We start from the raw sequence: 25,687 nt of genomic DNA, 5'->3' as shown, positions 1-25,687 counted from the left end.
GCAGCGGGACAACAAGGAGTGACCCCTGGTTGCAGCCGGGTCAGCCGCCTCGTGTCCTGAAGTCCCAGGGACAGCCAGCGCTCACTCCCTGCTTGGCGGAGGTCGCCTGCTGTTGGCCTGTCAGCGGTGACGTCAGCGCTACCGCTCTCGCCTCGTCCCACCGTGCAGAAGCTAAGAGGCACACAGTGCATACATGTTTAACTCAGACACGGGACTGGCCGCTGTGGCCGAGCGTTTCTAGGGGTTTCAGTCCGGAACCGCGCAACTGCTACGGTCGCAGGTTCGAATCCTGCCTGGGGCATGGAGGTGTGTGACGTCCTTAGGTTAGTTAGGTTTAAGTAGTTCTAAGGCTAGGGGACTGATGACCTCAGATGTTAAGCCCCATAGTGCTTATGGATAATTGAACCATCATACACTGCGGCTGGCCACGGTGTGCCAAATATCACGCATGCGGGGTGCGCAGGCCGCGGAGCTCGTCCTGCGTCGCCATTGCTCGCTCCTTCTCGGAAGTACCCGGAACAGTGTGACATTTCACTGAGTATTGCGGCGGTCACCACAGCTCTCTTCCGTTCGGCAGAATCGTGGTGTCAGCGCTGTTTGCTCTTCGCTGTCTGTCCGTCGTATGAAAGACGTTCGCAGGTCCAGTGGCTGTTTGCACAAAACCGTGTCGGACCCGCTTTTGCCCGGCGTAGTGCAACAACTCGGCGTGGCATGTACTCAACAGGTCGTTGGAGGTCCCCTGCAGAAATACTGAGCCATGTTGCCTCGATAGCCACACATAATTCCGAAATTATTACCTCTCAATTATACCCCATAAATGTTCGATGGGATTTATGTCAGGCGATCTGGGTGGTCAAATCACTAACTCGGACTGTGCAGAATGTTCTCCAAACCAATCGCGAACAATTGTGGCCTGATGACACGGCGTATCGTTGTTTGGGAACATGAAGTCCATGAATTGCTGCAAATGGTCTCCAAGTAGCCGAAAATAATTTATAGTCAACGACCGGTTCAGTTGGATTATAAGACCTAGTACATTCCATGTAAACACCGCCCATACCATTATGCAGCAACCATCAGCTGGCACAGTGCCTTATTGACATCTTGGATCCATGCTTCGTAGGATCCGCACTTCACTCGAACCCTAACATCATTTTTTACCATCTGTAGCTGGAACTCTCCTGACCAGGCCACGGTATTCCAGTTGTGTAGGTTCCAACCGATATGGTCACGAGCCCAGAAAAGGCGCTGCAGGCGATGTCGTGTTGTCACAAAAAAGCACTCTCGTCAGTCGTCTGGCGCGATAGCCCTTTATCGCCAGATTTCACCCCACCGCTCTAACGGGTAGGTTCGTCATACGTTCCACATTGATTTCTGCAGTAATTTCACACAGAGTTGCTTGTCTGTTAGCAGTGACAACTATACGCAAACGCCAAGTGAAGGCCGTCGGCCACTGCTTTGGCCCTGATGGGAGGTAATGACTGACATTTGGTATTCTCGGCACACTCTTGACTCTGTGGATCTCGAAATGTGGAATTCCCTAACGATTTCCGAGACAGACTGTCCCATGCATCTAGCTCCAGCTACCATTCCGCGTTCAAAGTCTGTTAATCCCCGTCGGAAACCTTTTCACATGAATCACCCGGGTACAAATGACAGCTCCACTGATACAGTGCCCTTTTATACCTCGTCTGTGCGATACTACCGCCACCTGCATATGTGCATATCGCTATCCCATGACTTTTGTCATCTCAGTGTATAAACAGTGCACAAGTACACAGACAACATTTTTTTAAAATACTTCGCGAAACGACAGATATGACAGAAAGTTTTCAAAACAATTCCGGATAATGCAGAATGAAAATTACCAATTGATTCGATTGAGAAACGTTACTGACAAACGTGAATTTCTGATTGTCCTCGTAAAACGCTTTATCACTGGCACAGTGAGAGGAAGCTGACTCACAAGAGGTGGCATCTTGCCCAGAAAGCTGCAGGTAACGGAGTGTGCGACACGGGTGGGCGTCCTTGTTGCCACCCAGCTGCAGCCGGCGGCCGACCTTTAAAGAGCCGGAGGGACGCCTCAGGCGGCAATCCCAGCCTCGAGTCTCTGCGAGTACTGTCCAGATGGCCAGAGCCGTGCGCCTGCTCTCGGTGGTGGCTGTGCTGGTGGCCTCAGCAAGCGGGATGCCGTGTCCCGCCGCGTGCCCACATCAGCAGCAGGCGGCGGCTACCTCCCCGTGGCGGCTGATGCTGCTGCCCCCCCGTGGGATCATCGTCCTCGTGCCGTGGTACATACACATGTGCCTCTCGCAGCAGTTCGCTGATGGAGCGCCTGCGTTGGCCGCACCAGTCCTGCAAGCATCGGTGAGTGCATATACTAACTGGCTGTGTTAAGTTTTTGTTTAAAGAAGAGAAATGGGCATTTCTATAAAGGGCAGTCACAGGAGTTGGACAGACAAATATCGGTACAAGCTTAGAAATTCCGAAGAAATCTTGGGTAACAGAAGATATAATTTAATTTATCGACGAAATACACTGCTGGCCATTAAAATTGCTGCACCACGAAGATGACGTGCTACAGACGCAAAATTTAACCGACAGGAAGAAAATGCTGTAATATGCAAATGATAAGCTTTTCAGAGCATTTACACAAGGTTGCCGCCGGTGGCGACACCTACAACGTGCTGACATGAGGAAAGTTTACAACCGATTTCTCATACACAAACAGCAGTTGACGGGCGTTGACTTGTGAAACGTTGTTGTTTGCCTCGTGTAAAGAGGAGAAATGCGTACCATCACGTTTCCGACTTTGATAAAGGTCGGATTGTAGCCTATCGCGATTGCGGCTTATCGTATCGTGAAATTTCTGCTCGCGTTGTTCGAGATCCAATGACTATTAGCAGAATATGTAATCGGTGGGTTCAGGAGGGTAATACGGAACACCGTGCTGGATCCCAACGGCCTCGAATCACTAGCAGTCCAGATGACAGGCATCTTATCCGCATGGCTGTAACGGACCGTGCAGCCACGTCTGGGGACGTTTGCAAGACAACAACCATCTGCAGGAACAGTTCGACGACGTTTGCAGCAGCATCCACTATCAGCTCGCAGACCATGGCTGCGGTTACCCTTGACGCTGCATCACAGACAGGAGCGCCTGCGATGGTGTACTCAACGACGAACCTGAGTGCGCGAATGGCAAAACGTCATTTTTTCGGATGAATCCAGGTTCTGTTTACAGCATCATGATGGTCGCATCCGTTTTTGGCGACATCGCGGTGAACGCACATTGGAAGCGACTATGGCGTGATGATATGGGGTGCCATTGGTTACACGTCTTGGTCACCTCTTGTTCGCATTGACGGCACTTTGAACAGTGGACGTTACATTTCAGATGTGTTACGACCTGTGCCTCTACCCTTCATTCGGTCACAGCGAAACCCTACATTTCAGCAGGATAATGCACGACCGCATGTTGCAGGTCCTGTACGGGCCTTTCTGGATACAGAAAATGTTCGACTGCTGCCCCGGCAGCACATTCTTCAGATCTCTCACCAATTGAAAAAGCCTGGTCAATGGTGGTCGAGCAACTGGCTCGTCACAATACCCCAGTCAGTAATCTTGATGAACTGTGGTATCGTGTTGAAGCTGCATGGGCAGCTGTACCTGTACACGCCATCCAAGCTCTGTTCGACTCAATGCCCAGGTGTATAAAGACCGTTATTACGGCGAGAGGTGGTTGGTCTGAGTACTGATTTCTCAGGATCTATGCACCCAAATTGTGTGAAAATGTAATCACATGTCAGTTTTAGTATAATATTTTTGTCCAATGAATACCCGTTTATCATTTGCACTTCTTCTTGATGTAGCAATTTGAATGGCCAGTAGTGTATGAAAGGAAGATGCACAGAAAAAAGACAGAAATATAGCAATATAAGTTACTTATGACTGAAATAAGTAGGAAGTGCAGAGAAGACTAGGTGAAATGGCTACAGGGTAAATGCGAAGAATTCGAAAAAGAAATGGTCCTCAGAAGGACAGACTGAGCATGCACAAAGGTGACAGAAGTTATGGGATACCTGCTAATACCCCGTGGGACCTCCTTTTGCCCTGCGTAGTGCAGCAACTGGATGTGGCGTGGACTCATTAATTCGTTGGAAGTCCTCTGCATAAGACTGTGCCACTGTCTCTATTGCCGATGATAATTGCGAAAGTATTGCCGGTGCAAGATTTTCTTCGCGAACGGACCTCTCGATTATGTTCCATAAATGTTGGGTGAGGATCATGTCGGGAGATGTAGGTGGACAATTCATTCATTTGAACTTTCCAGAATGTTCTTCAAACCAATCGCTAACAATTATGACTGAGGATATGACGCATTGTCATCCATAAAAATTTCGTCGTTGTTTGGGAACATCAAGTCCATGAATGGCTGACAATAATCATTGTCAGTCACTGATCGATTCAGTTGGTCCAGAGAACCCAGACCATTGTATGTAAACACAACCCACACCATTATGAAGCCACCATCAGCTGGTACAGTGCCTTATTGAGAACTTTGGTACATGGCTTCCTAGGGTCTGCGCCACACTCGAAACCTACCATCAGCTCTTGCCAACTGAAATCAGGACTCATCTGACCAGGCAACAGTTTCCCAGTCATCTAGGGTCCAACCGATATGGCCACGAGCCTAGGGACGCTGCATGCGATGTCGTGCTGTCAGAAAATGCACTCTCGTCGGTCGTCTGCTGCGATAGCTCATTAACGCCGAATTTCGCCCCACTGTCCTAACGGATACGTTCTCGTACGTCCCACATGGATTTCAACTGTTGTTTCACTCAATGTTGCTTGTCTGTTATCACTGACAACTGTATGCAAACGCCGCTGCTCTAGGTCGTTGAGTGAAGGCCGTTGGCCACTGAGTTGTCTGTGGTGAGAGGTAATGCCTGAAATTTGGTATTCTTGGCACACTCTTGACCAGGGCCGGCCTTAGGCATGTGCAAACGGTGCAACCGCACGGGACCCGGTCCTTCTAAAATCCCGCGCAAAACTTTAGAAGGTAATTTGAAAACTGTCGCCCGTAATTTTGCTATTACAGATAAACTGAAGAAATAAAATAAGGTGTTTCTGAAACTACTTTTAATATAATGTATTTCAATTATAGACCCATTGTGCCCCGACTGTCACCGCATCTCAGGAAATTATGCCTGCTTCGGAGTCCAGCGGACTAGGGGCTATCATACTGATGCGATACAGCTATATCTCTTGCCAACACATGACTGTTTCTCAAGAGTAAATTGAAAGGTACGCGATTCATTGTTTCTCAGCGTTCTCCGCGCCATGTGGCTAAGAAGCAAGCTTTACATTCTTCCGTCAGCAGGTGTTTCCTACAGAATGATTTGTTCATTGTCGTCCGTCTAAACGTACGGTATTTTTCCAGTTCACGCCGTTTTACGTGTTGTGTGTGCACTCTGTGTGAAGATAGAGTGTTTTTTGCCTGTCTTGTGAAGTTCAAACGGCAACAGGGAAATGTTTCGTGAAAGGGACCGTTTAGAAAATACAATTCAGATGCTCAAAAGGTCAAGAGAAAGCTACTACATGAATTGTTTTTGAACTCACAACAAGGCTCTTTCAAAACCTTTCTTCGACAACAACGTCAGACAGTGTGCTTAAAGGACGATGGCATTAACAGTAGCGTCTCGTCATGTGGTGCTTTAGATACAAGTGAACTTGAAACATTGGAATGCGGATCTCCTGCAAACGCACATTCAGTTGGGCCTAGTAGTAGCAATTGTGAAGTAATTACAAATTCAGACCCAGGCACTTGGCCAAATACGTTAACATCCTCCATGATAAATGAAATTCTACAGAAAGGCCCTACTGAAGTTGAAAATTTTGAGTATTCCTTAAATAAGGACATAAAAAAATTTTTGGACTCATTTTTACCCAAGAACGTTACCAAATGAAGAAGAAAAGGGATGGTAAATGGCTTGTGTGTTCGACATCTACCAACAGATTTTTTTTGTTTTTGTTGTAAACTTTTTGGATCTCCTTCAAACAAGCTGTCAAGTGACGGACGCTGTAATTGGTTTCATTTAAGAAATAGGGCTCAAGAGCATGACAGCTCATTTAAACACATAAGCTGTCCAAAACACGGATAGAATGTGAGTTACGTTTGAAACAAAAAAGTAGTATTGATAAAATGGAATTTGAACAACTGAAAAAAGAGAAGGAACATTGATGTGAGGTTCTAAAAAGAATTATACCCACTATCAGGCGCCTACCTCAGCATTATTCGGTCTTAACGGAAACTAGAGGCAGCTGTATCAAGAAAATAATGGTAATTTTTGGGTTTGATCGAAATGATAGCAGAATATGACCCTGTTTTGCAGGAACATTTAAGAGGGTAAAAACTCAAGAAATTCATGATCATTGTCTTGAGAAAAACGTTTAAAATGAACTGTTAAATTTGCTTGCCAACAAAGTAAAAAATGGCATTGTTAATTTTGTGAAAGAAAGTAAATATTTTTCTGTCATACTTGACTGTACTGATACAAGCCACAATGAACAAATGTCATTGATTGTTAGGTTTGTAAATCTATCAGAAGGCCCAGTGACTATAGAAGAACACTTTCTCGACGTTCTGGACGGTATTTCAACAACTGAGGAAAGTTTGACTGAAGCCCTTTTGTCGAAACTAGATCAACTAGGACTCTATATTCATGACTGCAGAGGCCAAAGTTACGATAATGGCGCAAATATGAAAAGTTACCCGAAGTGGCGCTCAAGCAAGAAACCTAAAGCGCAATCCAAGAGTATTTTATTGCTATGTGCCAGCCACAGTCTTAGTCTTGTGTTATCAGGTGCGACAATATCTACAGTAAAAGCACTCACATTTTTTGGTGTAATTCAAAGAATATACATTGTTGTGAGTGCATCCACTCAGATGTAGGAACCCTTACTGAACAGGGTACCAACTACAAGAATGAAGAAGCTTTCAAATACTCGATGGCAAAGTAGGGTGAGGAGTGTCAAAGCTATAAGGTACCGGAAAAGAGAAGTCAGAGGTGCCCTTCTTGATGTTCTAACAACCCTACCACAACAAAGGTAAAAAATTAATTATGATTGTAGTGTTGCTCACGCTACTAAATATTGCATTTTTTGGCAACAACAATGTTATATTATGTGGCAGGTGTCATTATAGCACAGTTAATAAAGTCATTTCATGAAATAATGGATAAACTAGGCACTTATCTTTTCGTGTTTAACACGCTGGTCTCGTTGTGAACTCATGGCTCAATCGTCGAAAATCTAGATAGTGATGATTCCAAGCTCGTATGCAAAGAGGCCTAGGTGTTATTCTGCGATATTCAAAAGTTTTATAGATGTGTTTCATAAACCATTCTTGAAGATTAAACTTTTTCAAGGTAGCACAATGGTAATATAAAAAAAAATAATCAGCGCCGAATTTAAGTTACACTTCTTTTTTATTACTTTTGTTGCAATATCACGTAAATCACAAAACACCACTTCACTATATAAAACATACTTGAAAATATCTTCCTCACTGTTAAAGTTCACATTTTATAAACTGACTACAATTTGCGTCTTTTCAACATGACGTCCAAGACTTGACTCTCTAACCGCTTACGCGCCCAGAAATCAGAGTTATAAGTACGTCAAAGATCATAATGACAAAAGAAAGAATTCACATAAGAATAATATCATTGCAATATAAATTATCGCTGTATCAAAGTACCTCTACATTAATGAAATCAAATCTGAATGTTGTCTCAGAAATATGTTAACTACTTTACAGAAACACAGTAGAATATTGCTGGTATCGCGGGGTTGAGGTGAGGTGCCGTAATGATTACGTAATTCAAGTACCATTACAATGTGAGCAACAGCAATGTTGAATCTAAAACAAAGAGCGATCTCACTCGCTTGTTGTGAACGAACTACAGGATGGAACGCGGTAAATTGCGTTTTTAGAATTCACATTGTGGCAGCACAGTTGGTCGAATAGAGGGGAGAGTGGGCGTGGTTCATAGAGACGGACTGGAGGTTTGTATTCAATTGTTGTTCAGTTGCGATAATGCAGTGGACACGTGAGGAGCGCTCATTTTGTGTTGAAGTGTGTTTCTCGAATTCCCACTCAATCATTGCAGTGCAGCTGGCTTTTCTTTTGCGATTTGCAGTACCCCCACACTGACGTGTTCGTGGACGGCAATCACTTTTAAATTGAGTAAATGCATTCAGAACAACATGGGATGTGTTATCTGTACAAATAGGACCTGAGAGAAGCGTTACAACACCACAAAATGCTGAACGATTTAGAGCAGCAGTATTCCAGTCTCCGAAAGCCTCAGCTGAGAAACACGCACTTGCTCTTGGTATTTCAAGACATTCTCTCCAATGAATTCTTCATAATGAACCGAATTTTGACCCGTGTAAAATGTGCACCTTCCAGTAATTGTCAGTATGGGACATCTTGTGAATACATGCTTGCAACCATGCCCTGTGACGCAAATGCATTCTATAGTAATGAGGCATATTTTCAGCTCAGTGGTTGTGTAAACAGAATATGCAGTACTGGAGCGATACAAACCCCAGGCAAATTCAACAGAGACCCCTGCACTCGGACCGCGTCACTGTGTGGTGCGCCGTATCAAAAGTAGGCATCACTGGCTCTTACTTTTACCAGGAAAATAGTCGTGCTGTGACTGCGAATTGGGATCGTTACTTAACTATGGTGCAAGAGGTTTTCCAACCGGCTTCCGAGACGATGCAATTACAGGGTGCCTGGTTTCAACAAGATGGTGCCACTGCAGGCATTATTGAACAGGATACCAACTACAAGAGTGAAGAAGCTTTCAAATACTCGATGGGAAAGTAGGGTGAGGAGTGTCGAAGCTATGAGGTACCGGAAAGAGAAGTCAGAGGTGCCCTTATTGATGTACTAACAACCCTATCACAACAAAGGTAAAAAATTAATTATGATTGTAGTGTTGCTCACTCTACTAAATATTGCATTTTCGGGCAACAAAAACGTTATATTATGTGGCAGGTGTCATTAGAGCAAAGTTAATAAAGTCATTTCATGAAATAATGGATAAACTAGGCACTCATCTTTTCGTGTTTCCCACGCTGGTCTCGTTGTGAACTCATGGCTCAATCGTCGAAAATCTAGGTAGTGATGATTCCAAGCTCGGATGCAAAGAGGCCTAGGTTGCTGACTAGGCATTACCATGAATTTTTTGTGGCAAACGTTTCCTGGAAGGATTATCTCACGTATGGGGGATCTCAACTGGCTCGCACGATCACCGGGCTTAGCACCATGCGATTTTTTTCTTTGGGGGCTACCTGAAGTCAGAAGTGTATTGCAACCGTCCCAAGACCCTGGAAGACATGCAGGACAATATTAACGCTGAAATCGCAAGAATAACAGAAGATATGCTCGAAAGATAGCATGAGAATTTCAGAAAACGACTGTGGCAGTGTGTGAAGATATACATTTGCCAGATATACTGTTTAAACCATGTAATTGGAAACTTCCGTTACTGTCCAATATGAGAAAAATAAAAATGTAAGTTTCTAAGTGTTCATTGATTTGTTATTTCATTCCCAAATCAGCAATTTACCGCGTTTCACCCTGTAGAAAGCTTGGAGCTTATTATAGGCGTTGTCATATGGTATGACCTTCTCTTTGCTATTAACGCAGCAATTAAGGCACTTCAAGCAGAAAACAAGAACTTGAAAGTAGCAACTAAATCCCTCGAAAGTCTAGTGAAATGCATTGAGAATTTTCGTGAAGAAGGTTCTATTAATGCACAGGTAACAGCGAAAGAGATAGCTGAAGGTTTACAGTCTCAACCAAAATTTGGAAAAAAGAAAATTGGCAAGAAGGTGAAGCAACTTGATTATCAAGGTGACTGCGTGGTTTGCAGAGCTCAACCTTCAGAGGAGAGATAGAAAATCTGTTGCTCCTGCCCTGGTGTTGATACAGTGTTAAATAGTTTGAAAGAAAGGTTTGGCCAACAGGGAAAGTATTCCGAAATGTTCCGCTTTTTGTTTTCTGCAGAAAGTTTAAAACACATGCAGGATGAAAAACAAAAATACTGTGTAAAAAGGTTGAGAAAGAGCTAAGTGTAAACATAAATGGTGAATGTTCGGAAGACATTGTTGCATCAGATCTTTTGACAGAAAATAAAGTGTTCAGAGAAATGCTGCCAGAGGATGTGAAAACTCCTATGTTAATACTGAAATACTTGAATGACATTGGAAACCCACTTCCTAACATTTTAATTGCTTACAGAATTTTGCTAACCGTGCCAATGACTGTCGCCTCCACTGAAAGGAGATTTTCACGTTTAACACTTATCAAGAATTATTTCAGAAGTTGCACCTCGCAAGAAGGCCTGTCTTCTCTTGCTATGCGGGCAATGAAACACGGCACGGTTTTAAAATTGGATTTTGAAGATATAATTGATGAACTTGCTCGTCATAGAGTTCGATCCTTACTTCCGCTCCATGCCCAATTTTTGTATCGCTCTCTTTTTCGGTTTTAGGAATCCAAACGGAGAACATGTGTGACGATACTGTCTCTGATGGGCCGCTTCATTTTGCGCGCGAAACGGCCTCGTTAACTAACTTCAATGCTGATAAACTCGGAAATAGCGCAAAATGCCGAATTTTTTTCTTAGCTATTATTTCTCAGCACAACCTGCCTGCAACACCCTTACAACCTTTTCAAACTTTTTCTGACCACCTTCGATGACATTAAAAGAAAAAGGTGTCAGCATCAGGAGGGAAAGAGTAATTCCATTGTCAAACGCAGAGGAATCAGCCGATGGGTGGAAATAATACAGCGGAGATCTCTTCGAGGAAGAGGAAATGTCTGAAGACATGACACAAGAAGAAGTGGGAATCGACATGGAAGATATTGTGGAGCGAGTATTAGAGTTTAACTGAACTTTGGAAAACTTGGTATTAAATAAGGCGGAAGGCGGAGATAACGTTAAAAAGGGATTTCTATAATCAATGGGGGAAGCATGAATCAAACCACTACTGCAGTTGGTTTATAGAGTCAATGAGGCGCAAGATGTACCATCAGAATTTCAAAAAAATATCAATCACACGCTCCCAATGGTAGCAAGAGTTGATAAGTGCCAAAACTACCATACAATTAGCTTGACAGCTCATGCATTAAAGTTACTGACAAGAATGATATGCAGAAGAATAGAAAAGAAAATTGACGATCTCTTAGGAGACTGTTTGTTTTAGGAAAGGTAAAGGCGTATGACAGACAGTTATGACGTTGCACTGCATAATGGGGGCACTATTTAAGAAACGATCAAGACATGTTCATACGACTTGTCGACCTAGAAAAAACGTTCGATGTAAAACGGTGTGAGGTCATCGAAATTCTCAGAAAAATAGGTATAAGTTGTACAGAGTAATAAATGATATGTATCAGAACGTATTAGAATTGAGATTAAAATGCGTTTAGAATATAATTACAGACATTGGGCTCATGCGCTACTTTGAGATAAACGGGTTAGCGCAGTAGAGGAAGCCGTGGCTGGCCGCATCGAATCTGTCAGAGGACTAACTGAACGGAGACAGTCAATCTATGGTTCGTGTGATTTTTGTGGAATTCAGTCCACATTTCATGTGATTTTTGTAGTTTCGTCAAGTTCGGCTTAATACCTTTCCTATATCCATGAGTTCTCATAATTTTTACCATGTTAGACGGAAGATCACGCTGGGAACCGAACTCAAAGGGTTTTATTTTTATTGCATTTCATATTCAGCACATCACGTACGTTTAAACCCCTTTCTTAGACATCGTTAATTACTGGATGGTATGACTGTGGGAGTTATTGCAAACACTTGCATACGGCATCAGCCTTGTGGCAGAGTCCTGGGAACGGCAACTGAGTTTAATTTCGAAGCTGGCTCGGGACGCCAGTCCGGCAGCACCATGTCTGACGCGCTTTCTTAAACGTGACTCTTTGCAACTGGTTCGTTCAGATTCACACGCAAGACACGACATACTTCAATTTTCGGACATTGAAACGATGGAAGATTTTGAGCGAGGGAAACAAACGTTTTCTCTCCTGTCTTTTGAATGGAGGAGATTCTTGGCACGGCTGAAAACTTCATTTTACAGTCTGGTCAGTTCGCCCCCTCAGAGGTGAGAAAGGTTGGATTTTGTACATAGTCAGTAGTAGCCAGGCGCTGCTCTGCGGTCAGGTGAGTATGAAGTGTCACTTAGTGTACTCTTTCAAAGGAACCATCCCGGCATTTGCCTTAAGCGATTTAGTGAAATCGCGGTAAGTCTAAATCTGGATTTCCGGACCCAGATTTGAACCGTCGTCCTCTCGACTGTGAATCCATTTTGTTAAGCACTGCGCTATCTTGCTCGATGAGATAGTTCAGTTTCTTTAGAGTTAGGATTCCCTGTGATTTTGAAAGTCAGTCGTTAGGAGCAGTACGGAATTCGTCTAAGTAGATTTAGATGGGGTCGATTTTGAGCTATATCTGGTCACGATGCAAGCCACGCATCGAGTTTCTTTTCGCTGCGAGTCGTAAGCCGGCTTTGACGACTCAGTCATTACCGGACAATGGTGAATTTCGCTTTAGGTTATGCTGTGAGTGAACAGTTCAGCGTCCATGTTACGTTCCTCAGTAAATCCAATCTTCAATAAATAACGACTACGACCATCAGTTTACCTTTACTAAAACCCACCAATAGGAGTTTATACGTGTTAAGTTGTGGAGTGTTCTCCTGTTTGTGATTAAAACTCGATTTTGAATCAACATAGTTCGTTAAGCTTTTTCCCAATGTGCCTGCAAGTACAACATTGCCCCTGATGTGGTCATTAACCTCGTGTACCATGTAAGAGAAAGATACCAGCAAGAATTTGGTAAAGGTAAATCCCTGGTAGGTCGATCCAAAGTCTATTGGCTAAATTTCCATTGCGCGGTTTCTTGATGATAGGATACAGGGCTAAATCAATCAATGTCTATGTGACTTCAGACGTCTTTTCATTTAGAACAATTTAAAGAATAGTAAACACTGTTTTCTTCGGTAGGAAGCTCAAGGATACAAAAAACCCATGTCAAGTGACAAAAGAGTGTCCCTCCGTAGTGGCAATTAACAATATTTAGACGTTTATCATAGCTGATAACAGTGGGCGCCTTTTATGTTGACTGAAAAAAAATCGAGATGGTTTAGCTTGCGAAGTAAATACGCAAATAAATAATTAAAATATATCATATCAAGATAAAAGTGACCTTGTGGCAATAATATACAAAGGAAACCACAGAAAGCATATTTTGTTTAAAATCAGACAATGTAGGATGACTCAAAATGCGTATAGCAATCCAAACGCCTATAACTGTTTAGTGCATAACGATAAATCAGTGATAATTACAGAAAACGTAAAAGAAGACTTAAAATTTCCATCGCTGTGCAGGAACAGTAAATTGGAAGCGTGGCTCATGGAAAGTTAATGTGTTGTGTAAGAAGTCAGCACAACAGTGTACGATTTATTTTTCTTCATTGCACTCAGTGTTTCAACATTCACGCGGATAGCTTGATTCGGTTTCCACGGATTACATCTTTCAGCAAGATGGAGCACCCCCATATTGGGGTATGGACCTTCGCACATTTCCAAATTAACCTCTTCCTAACTGTTGGATCGATTGTGTGGACATGGCGACGATGTGTACTGCTCTTTCCAACCCGGATTTTCGGACCTGGCACCAACGGATTTCTTTTTATGGAGTTATGCTAGTCCTGCGAACGGTCCGCAACTCGTGGTCGTGCGGTAGCGTTCTCGCTTCCCCCGCCCGGGTTCCCGGGTTCGATTCCCGGCGGGGTCAGCGATTTTCTCTGCCTCGTGATGACTGGGTGTTGTGTGATGTCCTTAGGTTAGTTAGGTTTAAGTAGTTCTAAGTTCTAGGGGACTGATGACCATAGATGTTAAGTCCCATAGTGCTCAGAGCCATTTGAACCATTTTCCAGCGAACGGCTGAAAACAATGGGAAACTCGTAGTTCTTCCCGAAGGCATGCAGCTGTAGTGTGTGGTTAAATGACGATGGCGTCATCTTGGGTAAAACATTTCGGAGGTAAAATAGTCCCCCATCTGGATCTCCGCTCGGGGACTACTCAGGAGGATGTCGTCATGACGAGAAACAATACTGGCATTCTACGGATCGTGGTGGAATGTTAGATCTATTAATCGGACAGGTAGGTTAGAAAATTTGAGAGGGGAAATGGATCGGTTGAAGCTAGATATAGAGGCGAATTAGTGACATTCGGTAGCAGGAGGAACAGGACTTCTTGTCAGGTGAATACAGGGCTATAAATGCAAAATCAAATAGGGTTAATGAAGCAGTAGGTTTAATAATAAAGAAGAAGATAGGAATGAGGGTAAGCTCCTACGAATAGCATAGTGAACGCATTATTGCAGCCAAGATAGATACGAAGTCCACACCCACAGTTTTAGTACCAGTTTATATGCCATCTAGCTCTACAGATGATGAAGAGACTGAAGAAATGTACGACGAAATAAAAGAATTTACTCAGATAGTTAAGAGAGAAAAAAATTTAATAGTATTAAGGATTGAAATTATATAGTAGGAAAAGGAAGAGAAGGAAACACATTAGGTGAATGTGGACTGGGCGAAAGGAATGAAAGAGAAAGCCACCTGATAAAGTTTTCCATAGGGCATAATTTAATCATTGCTAACACTTGGTTCGGAATCATGAAATAAGGCTGTTTGCGTGGAGGAGAGTTTTAGGGAAACTGTAAAATATAATCAGAGGCAGATGTGGACTCTGACCACAGTTTACTGGCTATGAATTGTAGATTAAAACTGAAGAAATTGCATAAAGATAGGAAATTAAGGAGATGGAACTCGGATAAAACGAAGGAACCAGACATTGATAATGTTTCAGAGGGAGCATTAGGCATCGGTTGAGTAGACCAAGGGAAAGGACTACAATAGAAGACGATGGGTAGCTTTAAGTTATGAAATAGTTGAGGCAGCAGAGGATCAAATAGGTAAAAAGACAAGGCCTAGTAGAAATCCTTGGATAGCGCAAGAGATATTGAATTTAACTGATGAAAGGAGAAAATATAATAATGCAGCGAACGAAGCAGGCCGAAGGGAATACAAACGTTTAAAAAATCAGATTGCTGGGAAGTGCAAAATGGGTAAGCAAGCATGGCTAGAGGGCAAGTGTAAGGATTTAGAAGCATATTTCATTAGGCGAAAAATAGATGCTGCCTAGAGGAAAATTAAGGAGCTCTTTGGGGAAAAGAGAAGCAGCTGTATGAATATCAAGAGACCAGATGGAAAACCAGTCCTAACCAAGGAATGGAAAGCAGGAAGGTGGAAGGAGTATATAGAGGATCTATACAATGGAGATGTATTTGAGGGCAATATTATGGAAATGAAAGAGGACGTATATGAAGATGAAATTAAAGAGCCCTTTGGGGAAAAGAGAAGCAGCTGTATGAATATCAAGAGACCAGATGGAAAACCAGTCCTAACCAAGGAATGGAAAGCAGGAAGGTGGAAGGAATATATAGAGGATCTATACAATGGAGATGTATTTGAGGGCAATATTATGGAAATGAAAGAGGACGTATATGAAGATGAAATGGGAGATACGATGCTGCGTGAAGAGTTTGACAGAGCACTGAAAGACCTAAGTCGGAATAAGGCCCCGGGAATAGACAACATTCCATTAGACCTACTGATAGCCTTGGGAGAGCCAGTCATGACAAAACTCTTCAATTTGGTGAGAAAGACGTATGAGAGAGGTGAAATAGCTCCATACTCCAAGAAGAATATAATAATTCCGATTCTGAAGAAAGCAGGCGCTGCCAGTTGTGAAAACAGCCGAAATATCATCAGGTTACCTTCCAGTCAGAAAGCTGTTGCACTCAGCGACTGTTATATTGACTTGTATTCAATGAACTGTGGATGAAGCCCGACCAACAGGCATTACATGCATTGAGCGAAAATAATAGTGCATTGAGAATGGTTAACTTCTAGCCGAAATATAGATTTGCACAATAAAATTTAAAAAGGACGACTGATCGCTGCAATCTATAATTGACAAGCCGAAATATCAGTCTAATAACTCACGGTTGCAAAATGCTAAACCGAATTCTGCACAGAAGAATGGAAAAACTGGTTGAATCCGACCTCGCGGAAGATCGAGTTGGATTCTGGAGAAATGTAGGAATATACAAGGCAATACTGACTTTACGACTTATTTTAGATGATAGGTTAAGGAAAGACATACCTCCGCTTATAGCATTTGTAGACCTACAGAAAACTTTTGAGAATGTTGACGGGAATACTCTATTTGAAATTCTGAAGGTAGCAGGGATAAAATACAGGGCACGAAAGGCTATATTCAACTTGTACAGAAAAAAGACGACAGTAATGAGTCGAGGGGCATGAAAGGGAAGCAGTGGTTGAGACGGAAGTGTGACAGGTTTGTAGCATATCCGCAATGTTATTCAGTCTGTACATTGTGTAATTCTGTCAGAGACAGCAAAGGACTCGGACGAGCAGTTGAACGGAATGAATATTGTCTTGAAAGGAGGATATAAGACGAACATCAACAAAAGCAAAACAAGGATAATGAAATGTAAATCAAGTGATACCGAGGGAATAAGATCAGGAAACGATACACTTAATGTAGTGGATGAATTTTCCTATTTGGGTAGCAAAATAACTGATGATGGCAGAAGTAGAGAGGATATTAAAATGTAGACTGGCAATGGCAAGAAAAGCATTTCTGAAGAAGATAAATTTGTTAACATCGAATATACCGGGTGATTAAAAAGTCTGTATAAATTTGAAAACTGAATAAATCACGGAATAATGTAGATAGAGAGGTACAAATTGACACACATGCTTGGAATGACATGGGCTTTTATTAGAACCAAAAAATACAAAAGTTCGAAAAATGTCCGACAGCTGGCGCTTCATCTGATCAGAATAACAATAATTAGCATAACAAAGTAAGACAAAGCAAAGATGATGTTCTTTACAGGAAATTCTCAATATGTCCACCATCATTCCTCAACAATAGCTGTAGTCGGGGAATATTGTTGTGAACAGCACTGTAAGCACATCCGGAGTTATGGTGAGGCATTGGCGTCGGATGTTGTCTTTCAGCATCCCTTGAGATGTCGGTCGATCACGATACACTTGCGACTTCAGGTAACCCCAAAGCCAATAATCGCACGGACTGAGGTCTGGGGACCTGGGAGGCCAAGCATGTAGAAAGTGGCGGCTGAGCACACGATCATCACCAAACGACGCGCTCAAGAGATCTTTCACGCGTCTGATAATACAGCTTCACTAAAAGCGCCTTATCAGGTAACGTCAACATGCTGCGACTGCTGGCGCATCTGATTCTCTCTCTCATTACAGCTCCTTTTATACGCGATTGTCATGCGCAATCACTGACGTTTTGCTATCCAGCGCCATCTGTCGGACATTTTGTGAACTTTATTTTCTTTTGGTTCTAATAAAACCCCATGTCATTCCAAGCATGTGTGTCAATTTTTACCTCTCTATCTACATTATTCCGTGGTTTATTAAGTTTTCAAATTTATACTGACTTTTTGATCACGCAGTAGATTTAAGTGTTACGAAGTCTTTTCTGAAAGTATTTGTACAGAGTATAGCCATGTATGGAAGTGAAACATGGACGATAAACAGTTTAGGCATTGCAAATGTGGTGCTACACGGATATGTTGAAGATTAGATGAGTAGATCACGCACCTAATGAGGAGGTACTGATTAGAATTGGGGAGACATGAAATTTATGGTACAAATTGACCAAAAAAAAGGACCAGTTGATAGGACACATCCGAGACATCAAGCCATCACCAACTTAATATTGAAGCGCAGTGTGTGTGTGTGTGTGTGTGTGTGTGTGTGGCGGGGGGGGGGGGGGGGGGGAGTCGTAGAGGGGAGACCAAGAGATGATTATAGGAAGCAGATAAGCAGATTCAGAAGATTCAGAAAGATGTAGGTTTCAATGGTTAGTCGGAGAGGAGGAGGTTCGCACAGGGTGGAGTATCATGAAGAGCTGCATCAAACCAATCTTCTGGCTGAAGACCACAACAACAACACGTGAAAGACATTGTGTGTGTGCCTCCTTTGTCAAAAATAATTTCGGAACTCAAAGTGCTCATTTCTAAGGCGCTCACGGCAGTGATTCCACTACATGCTTCAGAATTTATAACGGGAAATGGATAATCGCTTAGCCGTTATCTCTGTCGCCAATAGGAGACTGACCTATGAAGTACTGGGTTGGTGCGTAAATTCATAGCGGTTTTCCACAAGTTTAACGAACACAGTCTGCCAACGATGGGATAACTTTTCGACTGGGAGACCGTAAAAAATCACGTGGTTTTGAGGCGAAAAACTTGTCGAGCCGAGTTCGGAGCGCGTTTTCATGTGGAAGGGCAGTTCATTAAAGGTTGTTCGTTAGAAAGCAGAAAGGTGAAAATATGGGGGTGTAAGATCCGGTGAACAAGGTGGGTGTGGAATGACTTCCCAACACAACTCCTGAGTATGTTTTTGTCGATACTGCAGAATGCGGGCGAGCGCTACCGCGGACTAGCATCCCTTCACGCAATCTTCCTGGTCGCTGTTCTAGGAATGCGTTAGCAAGAGTCTCAGTTGTTGACAATAAATGTCAGAAGTGATGGTTACACCTCGGGGAAGCAATTCATAGTATACCACGCCATCGCTGTTCCACCAGATGCATTACATTATCTTTGTGGATGGTGAAGGTCTTTGTACGGGAAATTGTTGCGCCATTTGGGCTGAACCATTCCTTTCTTCTCGTCGTGTCAGCATAAGGACACCAGTTCACGTTACCGGTAACCATACAGAATAGGAGTGGTCGGTACTGTTCACGAGCCAATTGATGACGTGCAAGCAGAGATATACATATGGCCACGCACTGATTTTTGTGATTTTGGCTTAGAGCATGCGGTACCCATATGTATTGTACGTTTCTCGTCCGGGGAACAAATATTAAATATCATCAATTATTTTATATAAAATTATGACACGTGTTTAAAAACCTGTGTGGTCTTCCTGGTTTCAATAGTGGATCACAAGTCAGTCTGTTCACTCTATTAACAGAGCATAAGAGACTGAAGTATTTGACAAAGAGAAGGTGACTTCACAGTACGAACATGAAATAATTTCATTACCTCACCTTGAATACTCGTTGTTGCTTGCTCGTTGTCTATGGGTAACTTCTGGATTTGCTGCAGTTGTTACTACAATGGGTCCTTGGGTTTGTAATATGCTACGTAAGGACTGATACTGTTAAAGCCTTCCATATTATATATTTTCGTAATATCATCTTCATAATAATCAGTAGTTCACCAATACAAACTTTTCCAACGTCAGTCGTTGTCTCAAAAATGTTCAACAACACGACCTTTCTCAAAATCGTCCGTGTCTCACGACTTCTCAAGACTCACTGTCTCTTAGACCCACCAAAACGTCCCCACTGCATGCAAATGTTGCACGATGGCGGAATGATCACAATTTATCAAATTTGCCAGTTCTCGAGTATACTGACGTGTATCATTGTGGGTTAATGTGACTAAACAGTCTTCATAAACCCCGAAAGTCTTCTGAACGTGGAAAGTCACTAAAGTCAAAGCGATCCTCCTTAACCGTTTTCTTGTCGTTTTTTGTCCAATGGCATTATTCCCATACATGGCTCAAATGCTTCTGGCTGCCTCCGCGGATGTCACCCCTCCATTGAACTCAGACGGTGGAGTACGTCAGAAATGTTCCGATTTCTGCACTTGACACTCCATTTGGTAGCGCCACAGTTCCACTCACTACATCCAAAAGACAAAACGATTATATGTAAACTGAAACAGCAATTAAAAATAACAGTTGATAAATAGACCCATAACAACGGAAAAACGAACAAGCAAAACAAGAATGCTACAAACTTATGTACCAACGTAATAGTGAAAAAATTGAACTATGTTTCACGTTCTCTATAACTCCTATCGATATATCGCTATGCATTTAACAGTTGCAGCCGTTTGTAACCGCTATATTCATTATGAATTGCCCTACACTTTTAAAAATTTCAACAAGTTGAGACTAGTAGCCCTCTTCGTCTATGAATTGATTGTACTCGTGAAATCTCGTTCAGATTCACACTATGCACAACTGTAACATCAATTGTTTCAATATCCCAGTGTATTTTCCCATCAGTTGGTCTACCGTTACGCGGTTTTTTCGTACAATCTTTCTTTTAAGTACGACCATAGATACAAAAATCACAAACAGACAAGCCAGACAAACGACACAGCTAGAACCTTTGCTAAATGTCTATTCTCCAGAGAAGACATCATGAGCGCGAGACAGCGACTGGCACGCAGCTTCATTTTGCAGGAAAAAACAGCGCTGCCTTAGATGTTACTTTAATTCACTGTATAAGTTCAAGAACATTTGAAAATAAATGTCTTTAACGACAATGATTCCGAAGAACATCTGGCCTGTAGTTCGATTACCAGAAACCGAGCACCAAATACCAATTTCTTTTTTTCGCAAAGAGGAAATTGATGCACAGTGACCAGAAAGGTGAAACCAGCCTTCTTACACTACTGGCCACTAAAATTGCTACAGCACGAAGATGACGTGCTACAGACGCGAAATTTAATCGACAGGAGGAAGATGATGTGATATGCAAATGAGCATTTACACAAGGTTGACGCCGGTGGCACACAAACAGCAGTTGACCGGCGTTGCCAGGTGAAACGTTGTTGTGATGCCTCGTGTAGGGAGGAGAAATGCGTACCATCACGTTTCCGACTTTGATAAAGGTAGGATTGTAGCCTATCGCGATTGCGGTTTATCGTATCGCGACATTGCTGCTCGCGTTGGTCGAGATCCAATGACTGTTAGCAGAATATGGAATCGGTGGTTTCAGGAGGGTAATACGGAACGCCGTGCTGGATCCCAACGGCCTCGTATCACTAACAGTCGAGATGACAAGTATCTTATCCGCATGGCTGTAACGGATCGTGCAGCCACGTCTCGATTCCTGAGTCAACAGATGGGGGCGTTTACAAGACAACAGCCATCTGCAAGAACAGTTCGACGACGTTTACAGCAGCATGGACTATCAGCTTCGACAACATGGCTGCGGTTACCCTTGACGCTGCATCATAAACAGGAGCCCCTGGGATGGTGTACTCAACGACGAACCTGGGTGCACGAATGGCAAAACGCCATATTTCCGATGAACCCAGATTCTGTTTACAGCATCATGATGGTCGCATCCGTGTTTGGCGACATGGGGGTGAACGCACATTGGAAGCGTGTATTCGTCATCGCCATACTGGCGTATCACCCGGCGTGATGGTATGGGGTGCCATTGGTTACACGTCTCGGTCACATCTTGTTCGCATTGACGGCACTTTGAACAGTGGACGTTACATTTCAGATGTGTTACGACCCGTGGCTCTACCCTTCATTCGATCCCTGCGGAACCCTACATTTCAGCAGGATAATGCACGACCGCAAGTTGCGGGTCCTGCACGTTCCTTTCTGGATACAGAAAATCTCTCACCAACTGAAAACGTCTGCTCAATGGTGGCCGAGCAACTGGCTCGTCACAACACGCCAGTCACTACTCATGATGAACTGTGGTATCGTGTTGAAGCTACATGGGCAGCTGTATCTGTACACGCCATCCAAGCTCTGTTTGACTCAATGCCCAGGCGTATCAAGGCCGTTATTCCGGCCAGAGGTGGTTGTTCTGGGTACTGATTTCTCAGGGTCTATGCACCCAAATTGCGTGAAATTGTAATCACATTGTAGGGAAGCAGCCTACTCACGCTGTAGTAAATTCGCATCAGCTTCTATTGTGTGCCAGCCAGTCTGCTGTAACTAGCTCTGACGTCATAAATGTTGCGCAATACCTCAAAAATCAAGCAAATGACCTAAAACTTTTCTAGCACGTCAGGAATAATACTAAATTAATGTGTGTTAAATATCAGTTCGATAACTTCGTCCAAATTTCGAAAATGGCTGAAGTTATCGAACTGATATTTAACACACATTAATTTAGTATTATTCCTGACGTGCTAGAAAAGTTTTAGGTCATTTGCTTGATTTTTGAGGTATTGCGCAACATTTATGACGTCAGAGCTAGTTACAGCAGACTGGCTGGCACACAATAGAAGCTGATGCGAATTTACTACAGCGTGAGTAGGCTGCTTCCCTACAACATGTCAGTTCTAGCATAATATATTTGTCCAATGAATACCCGTGTATCATCTGCATTTCTTCTTGGTGTAGCAATTTTAATCGCCAGTAGTGTAAATTACAGTGTCAGGTCAAGTTCGCGCACCCACAATGTTTTTAAGGGACCACTCGCAATACTTAACCGTCTTTTCCGTATGTTCTGGAAGGAGTGTCTGAACACATGAAACGCACTAAGATTTCAGGTGTAAGACCTTCAGTACAGAATGAGGATTTGAACTTTTGACATATGTCTGTTTGAAATAAGCCTGAAAGAATTTTTCTGGCTAGCAGTAATTTTGAGCGAAGTGTTTGCAGTCGCTACCTAAGTTCGAAATGAAGGTTTGCAGTATCCCTTACAATTAGTGACAGCGCCGCTGAATAGCCATTATATCAATTTCTGAACACTGCTTTTGCAGAAATAATGGAGTTCATGAACTGTTCAGGAAAAATTTCACAAATCTTGACTGAAACAATACACATGTAAGCTTCAACTAAACACTTCCTTTTTCTTGAATTTCGTATTGTTTCTTGTCCTGTGAAGTTGGGTGGAGGTCATTTTCTGCGTGCTGTAGATCTACGACGAAAATGATTGGCAGGCAGTAATAGTATTATCGACATTCGCAGTCTTCTTCTTCAGTTTCTACTTCAGATATATTCATCATGTTGATAAGAACAACTGTTATCAACCGCAGTGGAACAGAGCCTCAGCTAAGCCTAACATTGAAACTAATAAAAAAACAACATTAAGCAGTCAATAACGTCAGTTATATTTTTACAATGTAAAACTTGTACGAGGTACGTGAAAAAAGTAATGAGACGGATTTTTAATCTACCAAACTCTTTGTTTTTTCAGACAACAGTATTTTCCACTTCAAAGTAGTTCCCTTCGCCGGCTGTACAGCGGTAGAGTCTTGGTAGCAGTTCTGCAATTCTTCAACTGATAGGGCCTTTAACATGTCGGTCACAATCTTTTGAATGTTCTCCGGAGTCCCAAAATGACATCCTTTTACGACATTTTGCAATTTCGGGAAAAGAAAAAAGTCACAAGGATTCCAGTTAGGTGAATAATGGGGCTGTGGAACAACAGGAGTGCTTTTTGAGGTCAAAAATTCCGTGATGGAAGTAGGCGTGTGTCATGGAGCGTTGTCATGATGCGGCATCCTCTTGTCTCACTCGATTCACCTTTTTCCTGAGGCTTCCAAGGACATCTTTGCAAAAGATTGATTGAGAGTTTGTACTTGAGGAACAAATAGTTTGTGCACGACGCCACTTCTTTCAAAAATGCAAATCAGCATTGTTTTAATCTTTGACTTGTTCCTTCGAGCTTCTTTCGAACGAGGAGATGCAGCTTTGTCTCAGGATCGTACTCAGAAATCGAGGATTCACCACCTGTGTTCACACGGCTGAACCATTCGTGGTCATTGGCATTTCTCTCAAGAAGGTCAACACACGTTTCTTCGATTACCCTTCCTCTGAGCTGAGAGTTTTTTCCGCACCATTTTGCCTCCCTGGTCACCCATCATTCTTACTGTTAAACATCGCTTTGATATCACAAAAGGAAGCACACGTTCGACGTTTTTGTCGGTTTTTGAAGTTGAAGATCTCTCTGAGCGAGGTTCATCTTCATCGTGGTGTCGGCCTTCCAAAAATGATTTTTCTTAGCGAAAAGCTTGTGCTCTTGATAAGGAACGTTCCCCCATAGGCCTGTTTCAACTTTTAAAAGGTCACACTCGCTACTTCCCCAAGTTTAACACAAAACGTGATCGCACAACATTGCTCTAAATTCCGCTGTTCCATTTGCGTAATACGTAGCAAAAACACAACTTCACTGATGGCGCTCTCAAAAATCACCTGATGGTTGTACTGAGTTGATATTCAGAAGCCCTTTCTGGAAGGGATGAACACACCGGACTACACAAGCAGGACAACGACGCGTTCCACACAGCTCGCAGTGTTACCAGTCTCACTACTTTTCTAACACACCTCGTCCTATGGTCTTCTCCCCTAATGTGGCATTTGATGGAGTGAGCAGTTGCTGAAAATCTTCTGAAAACGTCAGGTGATGACAGTTCGTCTGTTGTGCCATTTCATGAACTCTATTTGCAACAGCAGATGCTTCACGCACATCACAGTATTCAACGCGTTTTATGTCAAAAATAGTGATTTCACGTTGCAAAAGTGTAGTATATAATAAGTAAACAAACCATTTTGCATTTTACTCACAAATAATTTCATACATACCAGAACAAATATAGGTAACTGATTTCACTGTGAAAATCGCTTAACTTCAAATATTCTTTCTTGCAAAACATTAAAATAAGAAATGAAACTGCTATCTGTTTGAATACGACAAAAGTTGCTTTAATAAACCACATAACGATGAAAAGACACTAACAACAGCACTTTCAAGCAACAATCGAAGCTGTGACAACTAACCAAGCCGGATGTGGTGGCCGTGCGGTTCTAGGTGCTGCAGTCCGGAACCGCGGGACTGCTACGTTCGCAGGTTCGAATCCTGCCTCGGGCATGGATGTGTGTGATGTCCTTAGGTTAGTTAGGTTTAAGTAGTTCTGAGTTCTAGGGGACTGATGACCTAAGATGTTAAGTCCCATAGTGCTCAGAGCCATTTGAACAACTAACCACGCCGACTGGGTGTTGTGTGATGTCCTTCGGTTAGTTAGGTTTAAGTAGTTCTAAGTTCTAGGGGACTGATGACCTAAGATGTTAAGTCCCATAATGCTCAGAGCCATTTGAACCATTTGAACTAACCACGCCCGTCAAGCGATCTGAACATCGCGCGTGTGGCTAAGGAGCAAAGTCACTTTTGTCTTGGACATACAGCTGCACTTTTAGAAGTACTTAGCGGTTGAAAACTGCTGTCATGACGGCTGTATTACCCCATTTAGCAGCTACCGGTGTGTATATGCATACGAGGCGTTTTACAAGGCATGCCCTACGTGTGATGATGATGATGATGTTTGGTTTGTGGGGCGCTCAACTGCGTGGTTATCAGCGCCCGTACAATTATCCAATCTTTGCTCAGTCCAATTTCGCCTTTTTCCTGGATGATGATGAAATGATGAGGACAACACAAACACCCAGTCATCTCGAGGCAGGTGAAAATCCCTGACCCCGCCGGGAATCGAACCCGGGACCCCGTGCTCGGGAAGCGAGAACGCTACCGCGAGACCACGAGCGGCGGACCCCTACGTGTAAGTATGTCTGGGAAATGGAGGTTAGTTGAACTTACGATAATTGACAGAATTATGGTCCGTCGTATTAGCGTTTCATTGGGTAACTTTTAGGGTGAATTTAACTAAAAGTAATCTGCGAATGCTG

At 42.9% G+C, this 25,687-nt stretch overlaps 1 protein-coding gene across 2 annotated transcripts in view; it reads left to right on the top strand.

The window, feature by feature from the left end:
• LOC126470296 (uncharacterized) overlaps positions 1 to 25,687 on the top strand; it is a 72,002-nt gene that overhangs the window by 35,033 nt on the left and 11,282 nt on the right. The window contains exon 1 of one of the 2 annotated variants that reach the window (XM_050098056.1): positions 2,075 to 2,367. The exons of the other annotated variant lie outside the window; for it this stretch is intronic. Coding sequence (XP_049954013.1) covers positions 2,128 to 2,367 — 240 coding nt within the window. The 5' untranslated portion in view covers positions 2,075 to 2,127. Of the gene's footprint in view, positions 1 to 2,074; positions 2,368 to 25,687 lie in introns of those variants that run through there. 2 annotated transcript variants of the gene reach the window in all.

This window comes from Schistocerca serialis, chromosome 1 (assembly GCF_023864345.2).
Source record: "Schistocerca serialis cubense isolate TAMUIC-IGC-003099 chromosome 1, iqSchSeri2.2, whole genome shotgun sequence".
NCBI classification, from domain to species: domain Eukaryota; kingdom Metazoa; phylum Arthropoda; class Insecta; order Orthoptera; family Acrididae; genus Schistocerca; species Schistocerca serialis.
The sequence above is the reverse complement of the archived record's forward strand: the minus strand, read 5'-3'. Positions and strand labels throughout refer to the sequence as shown.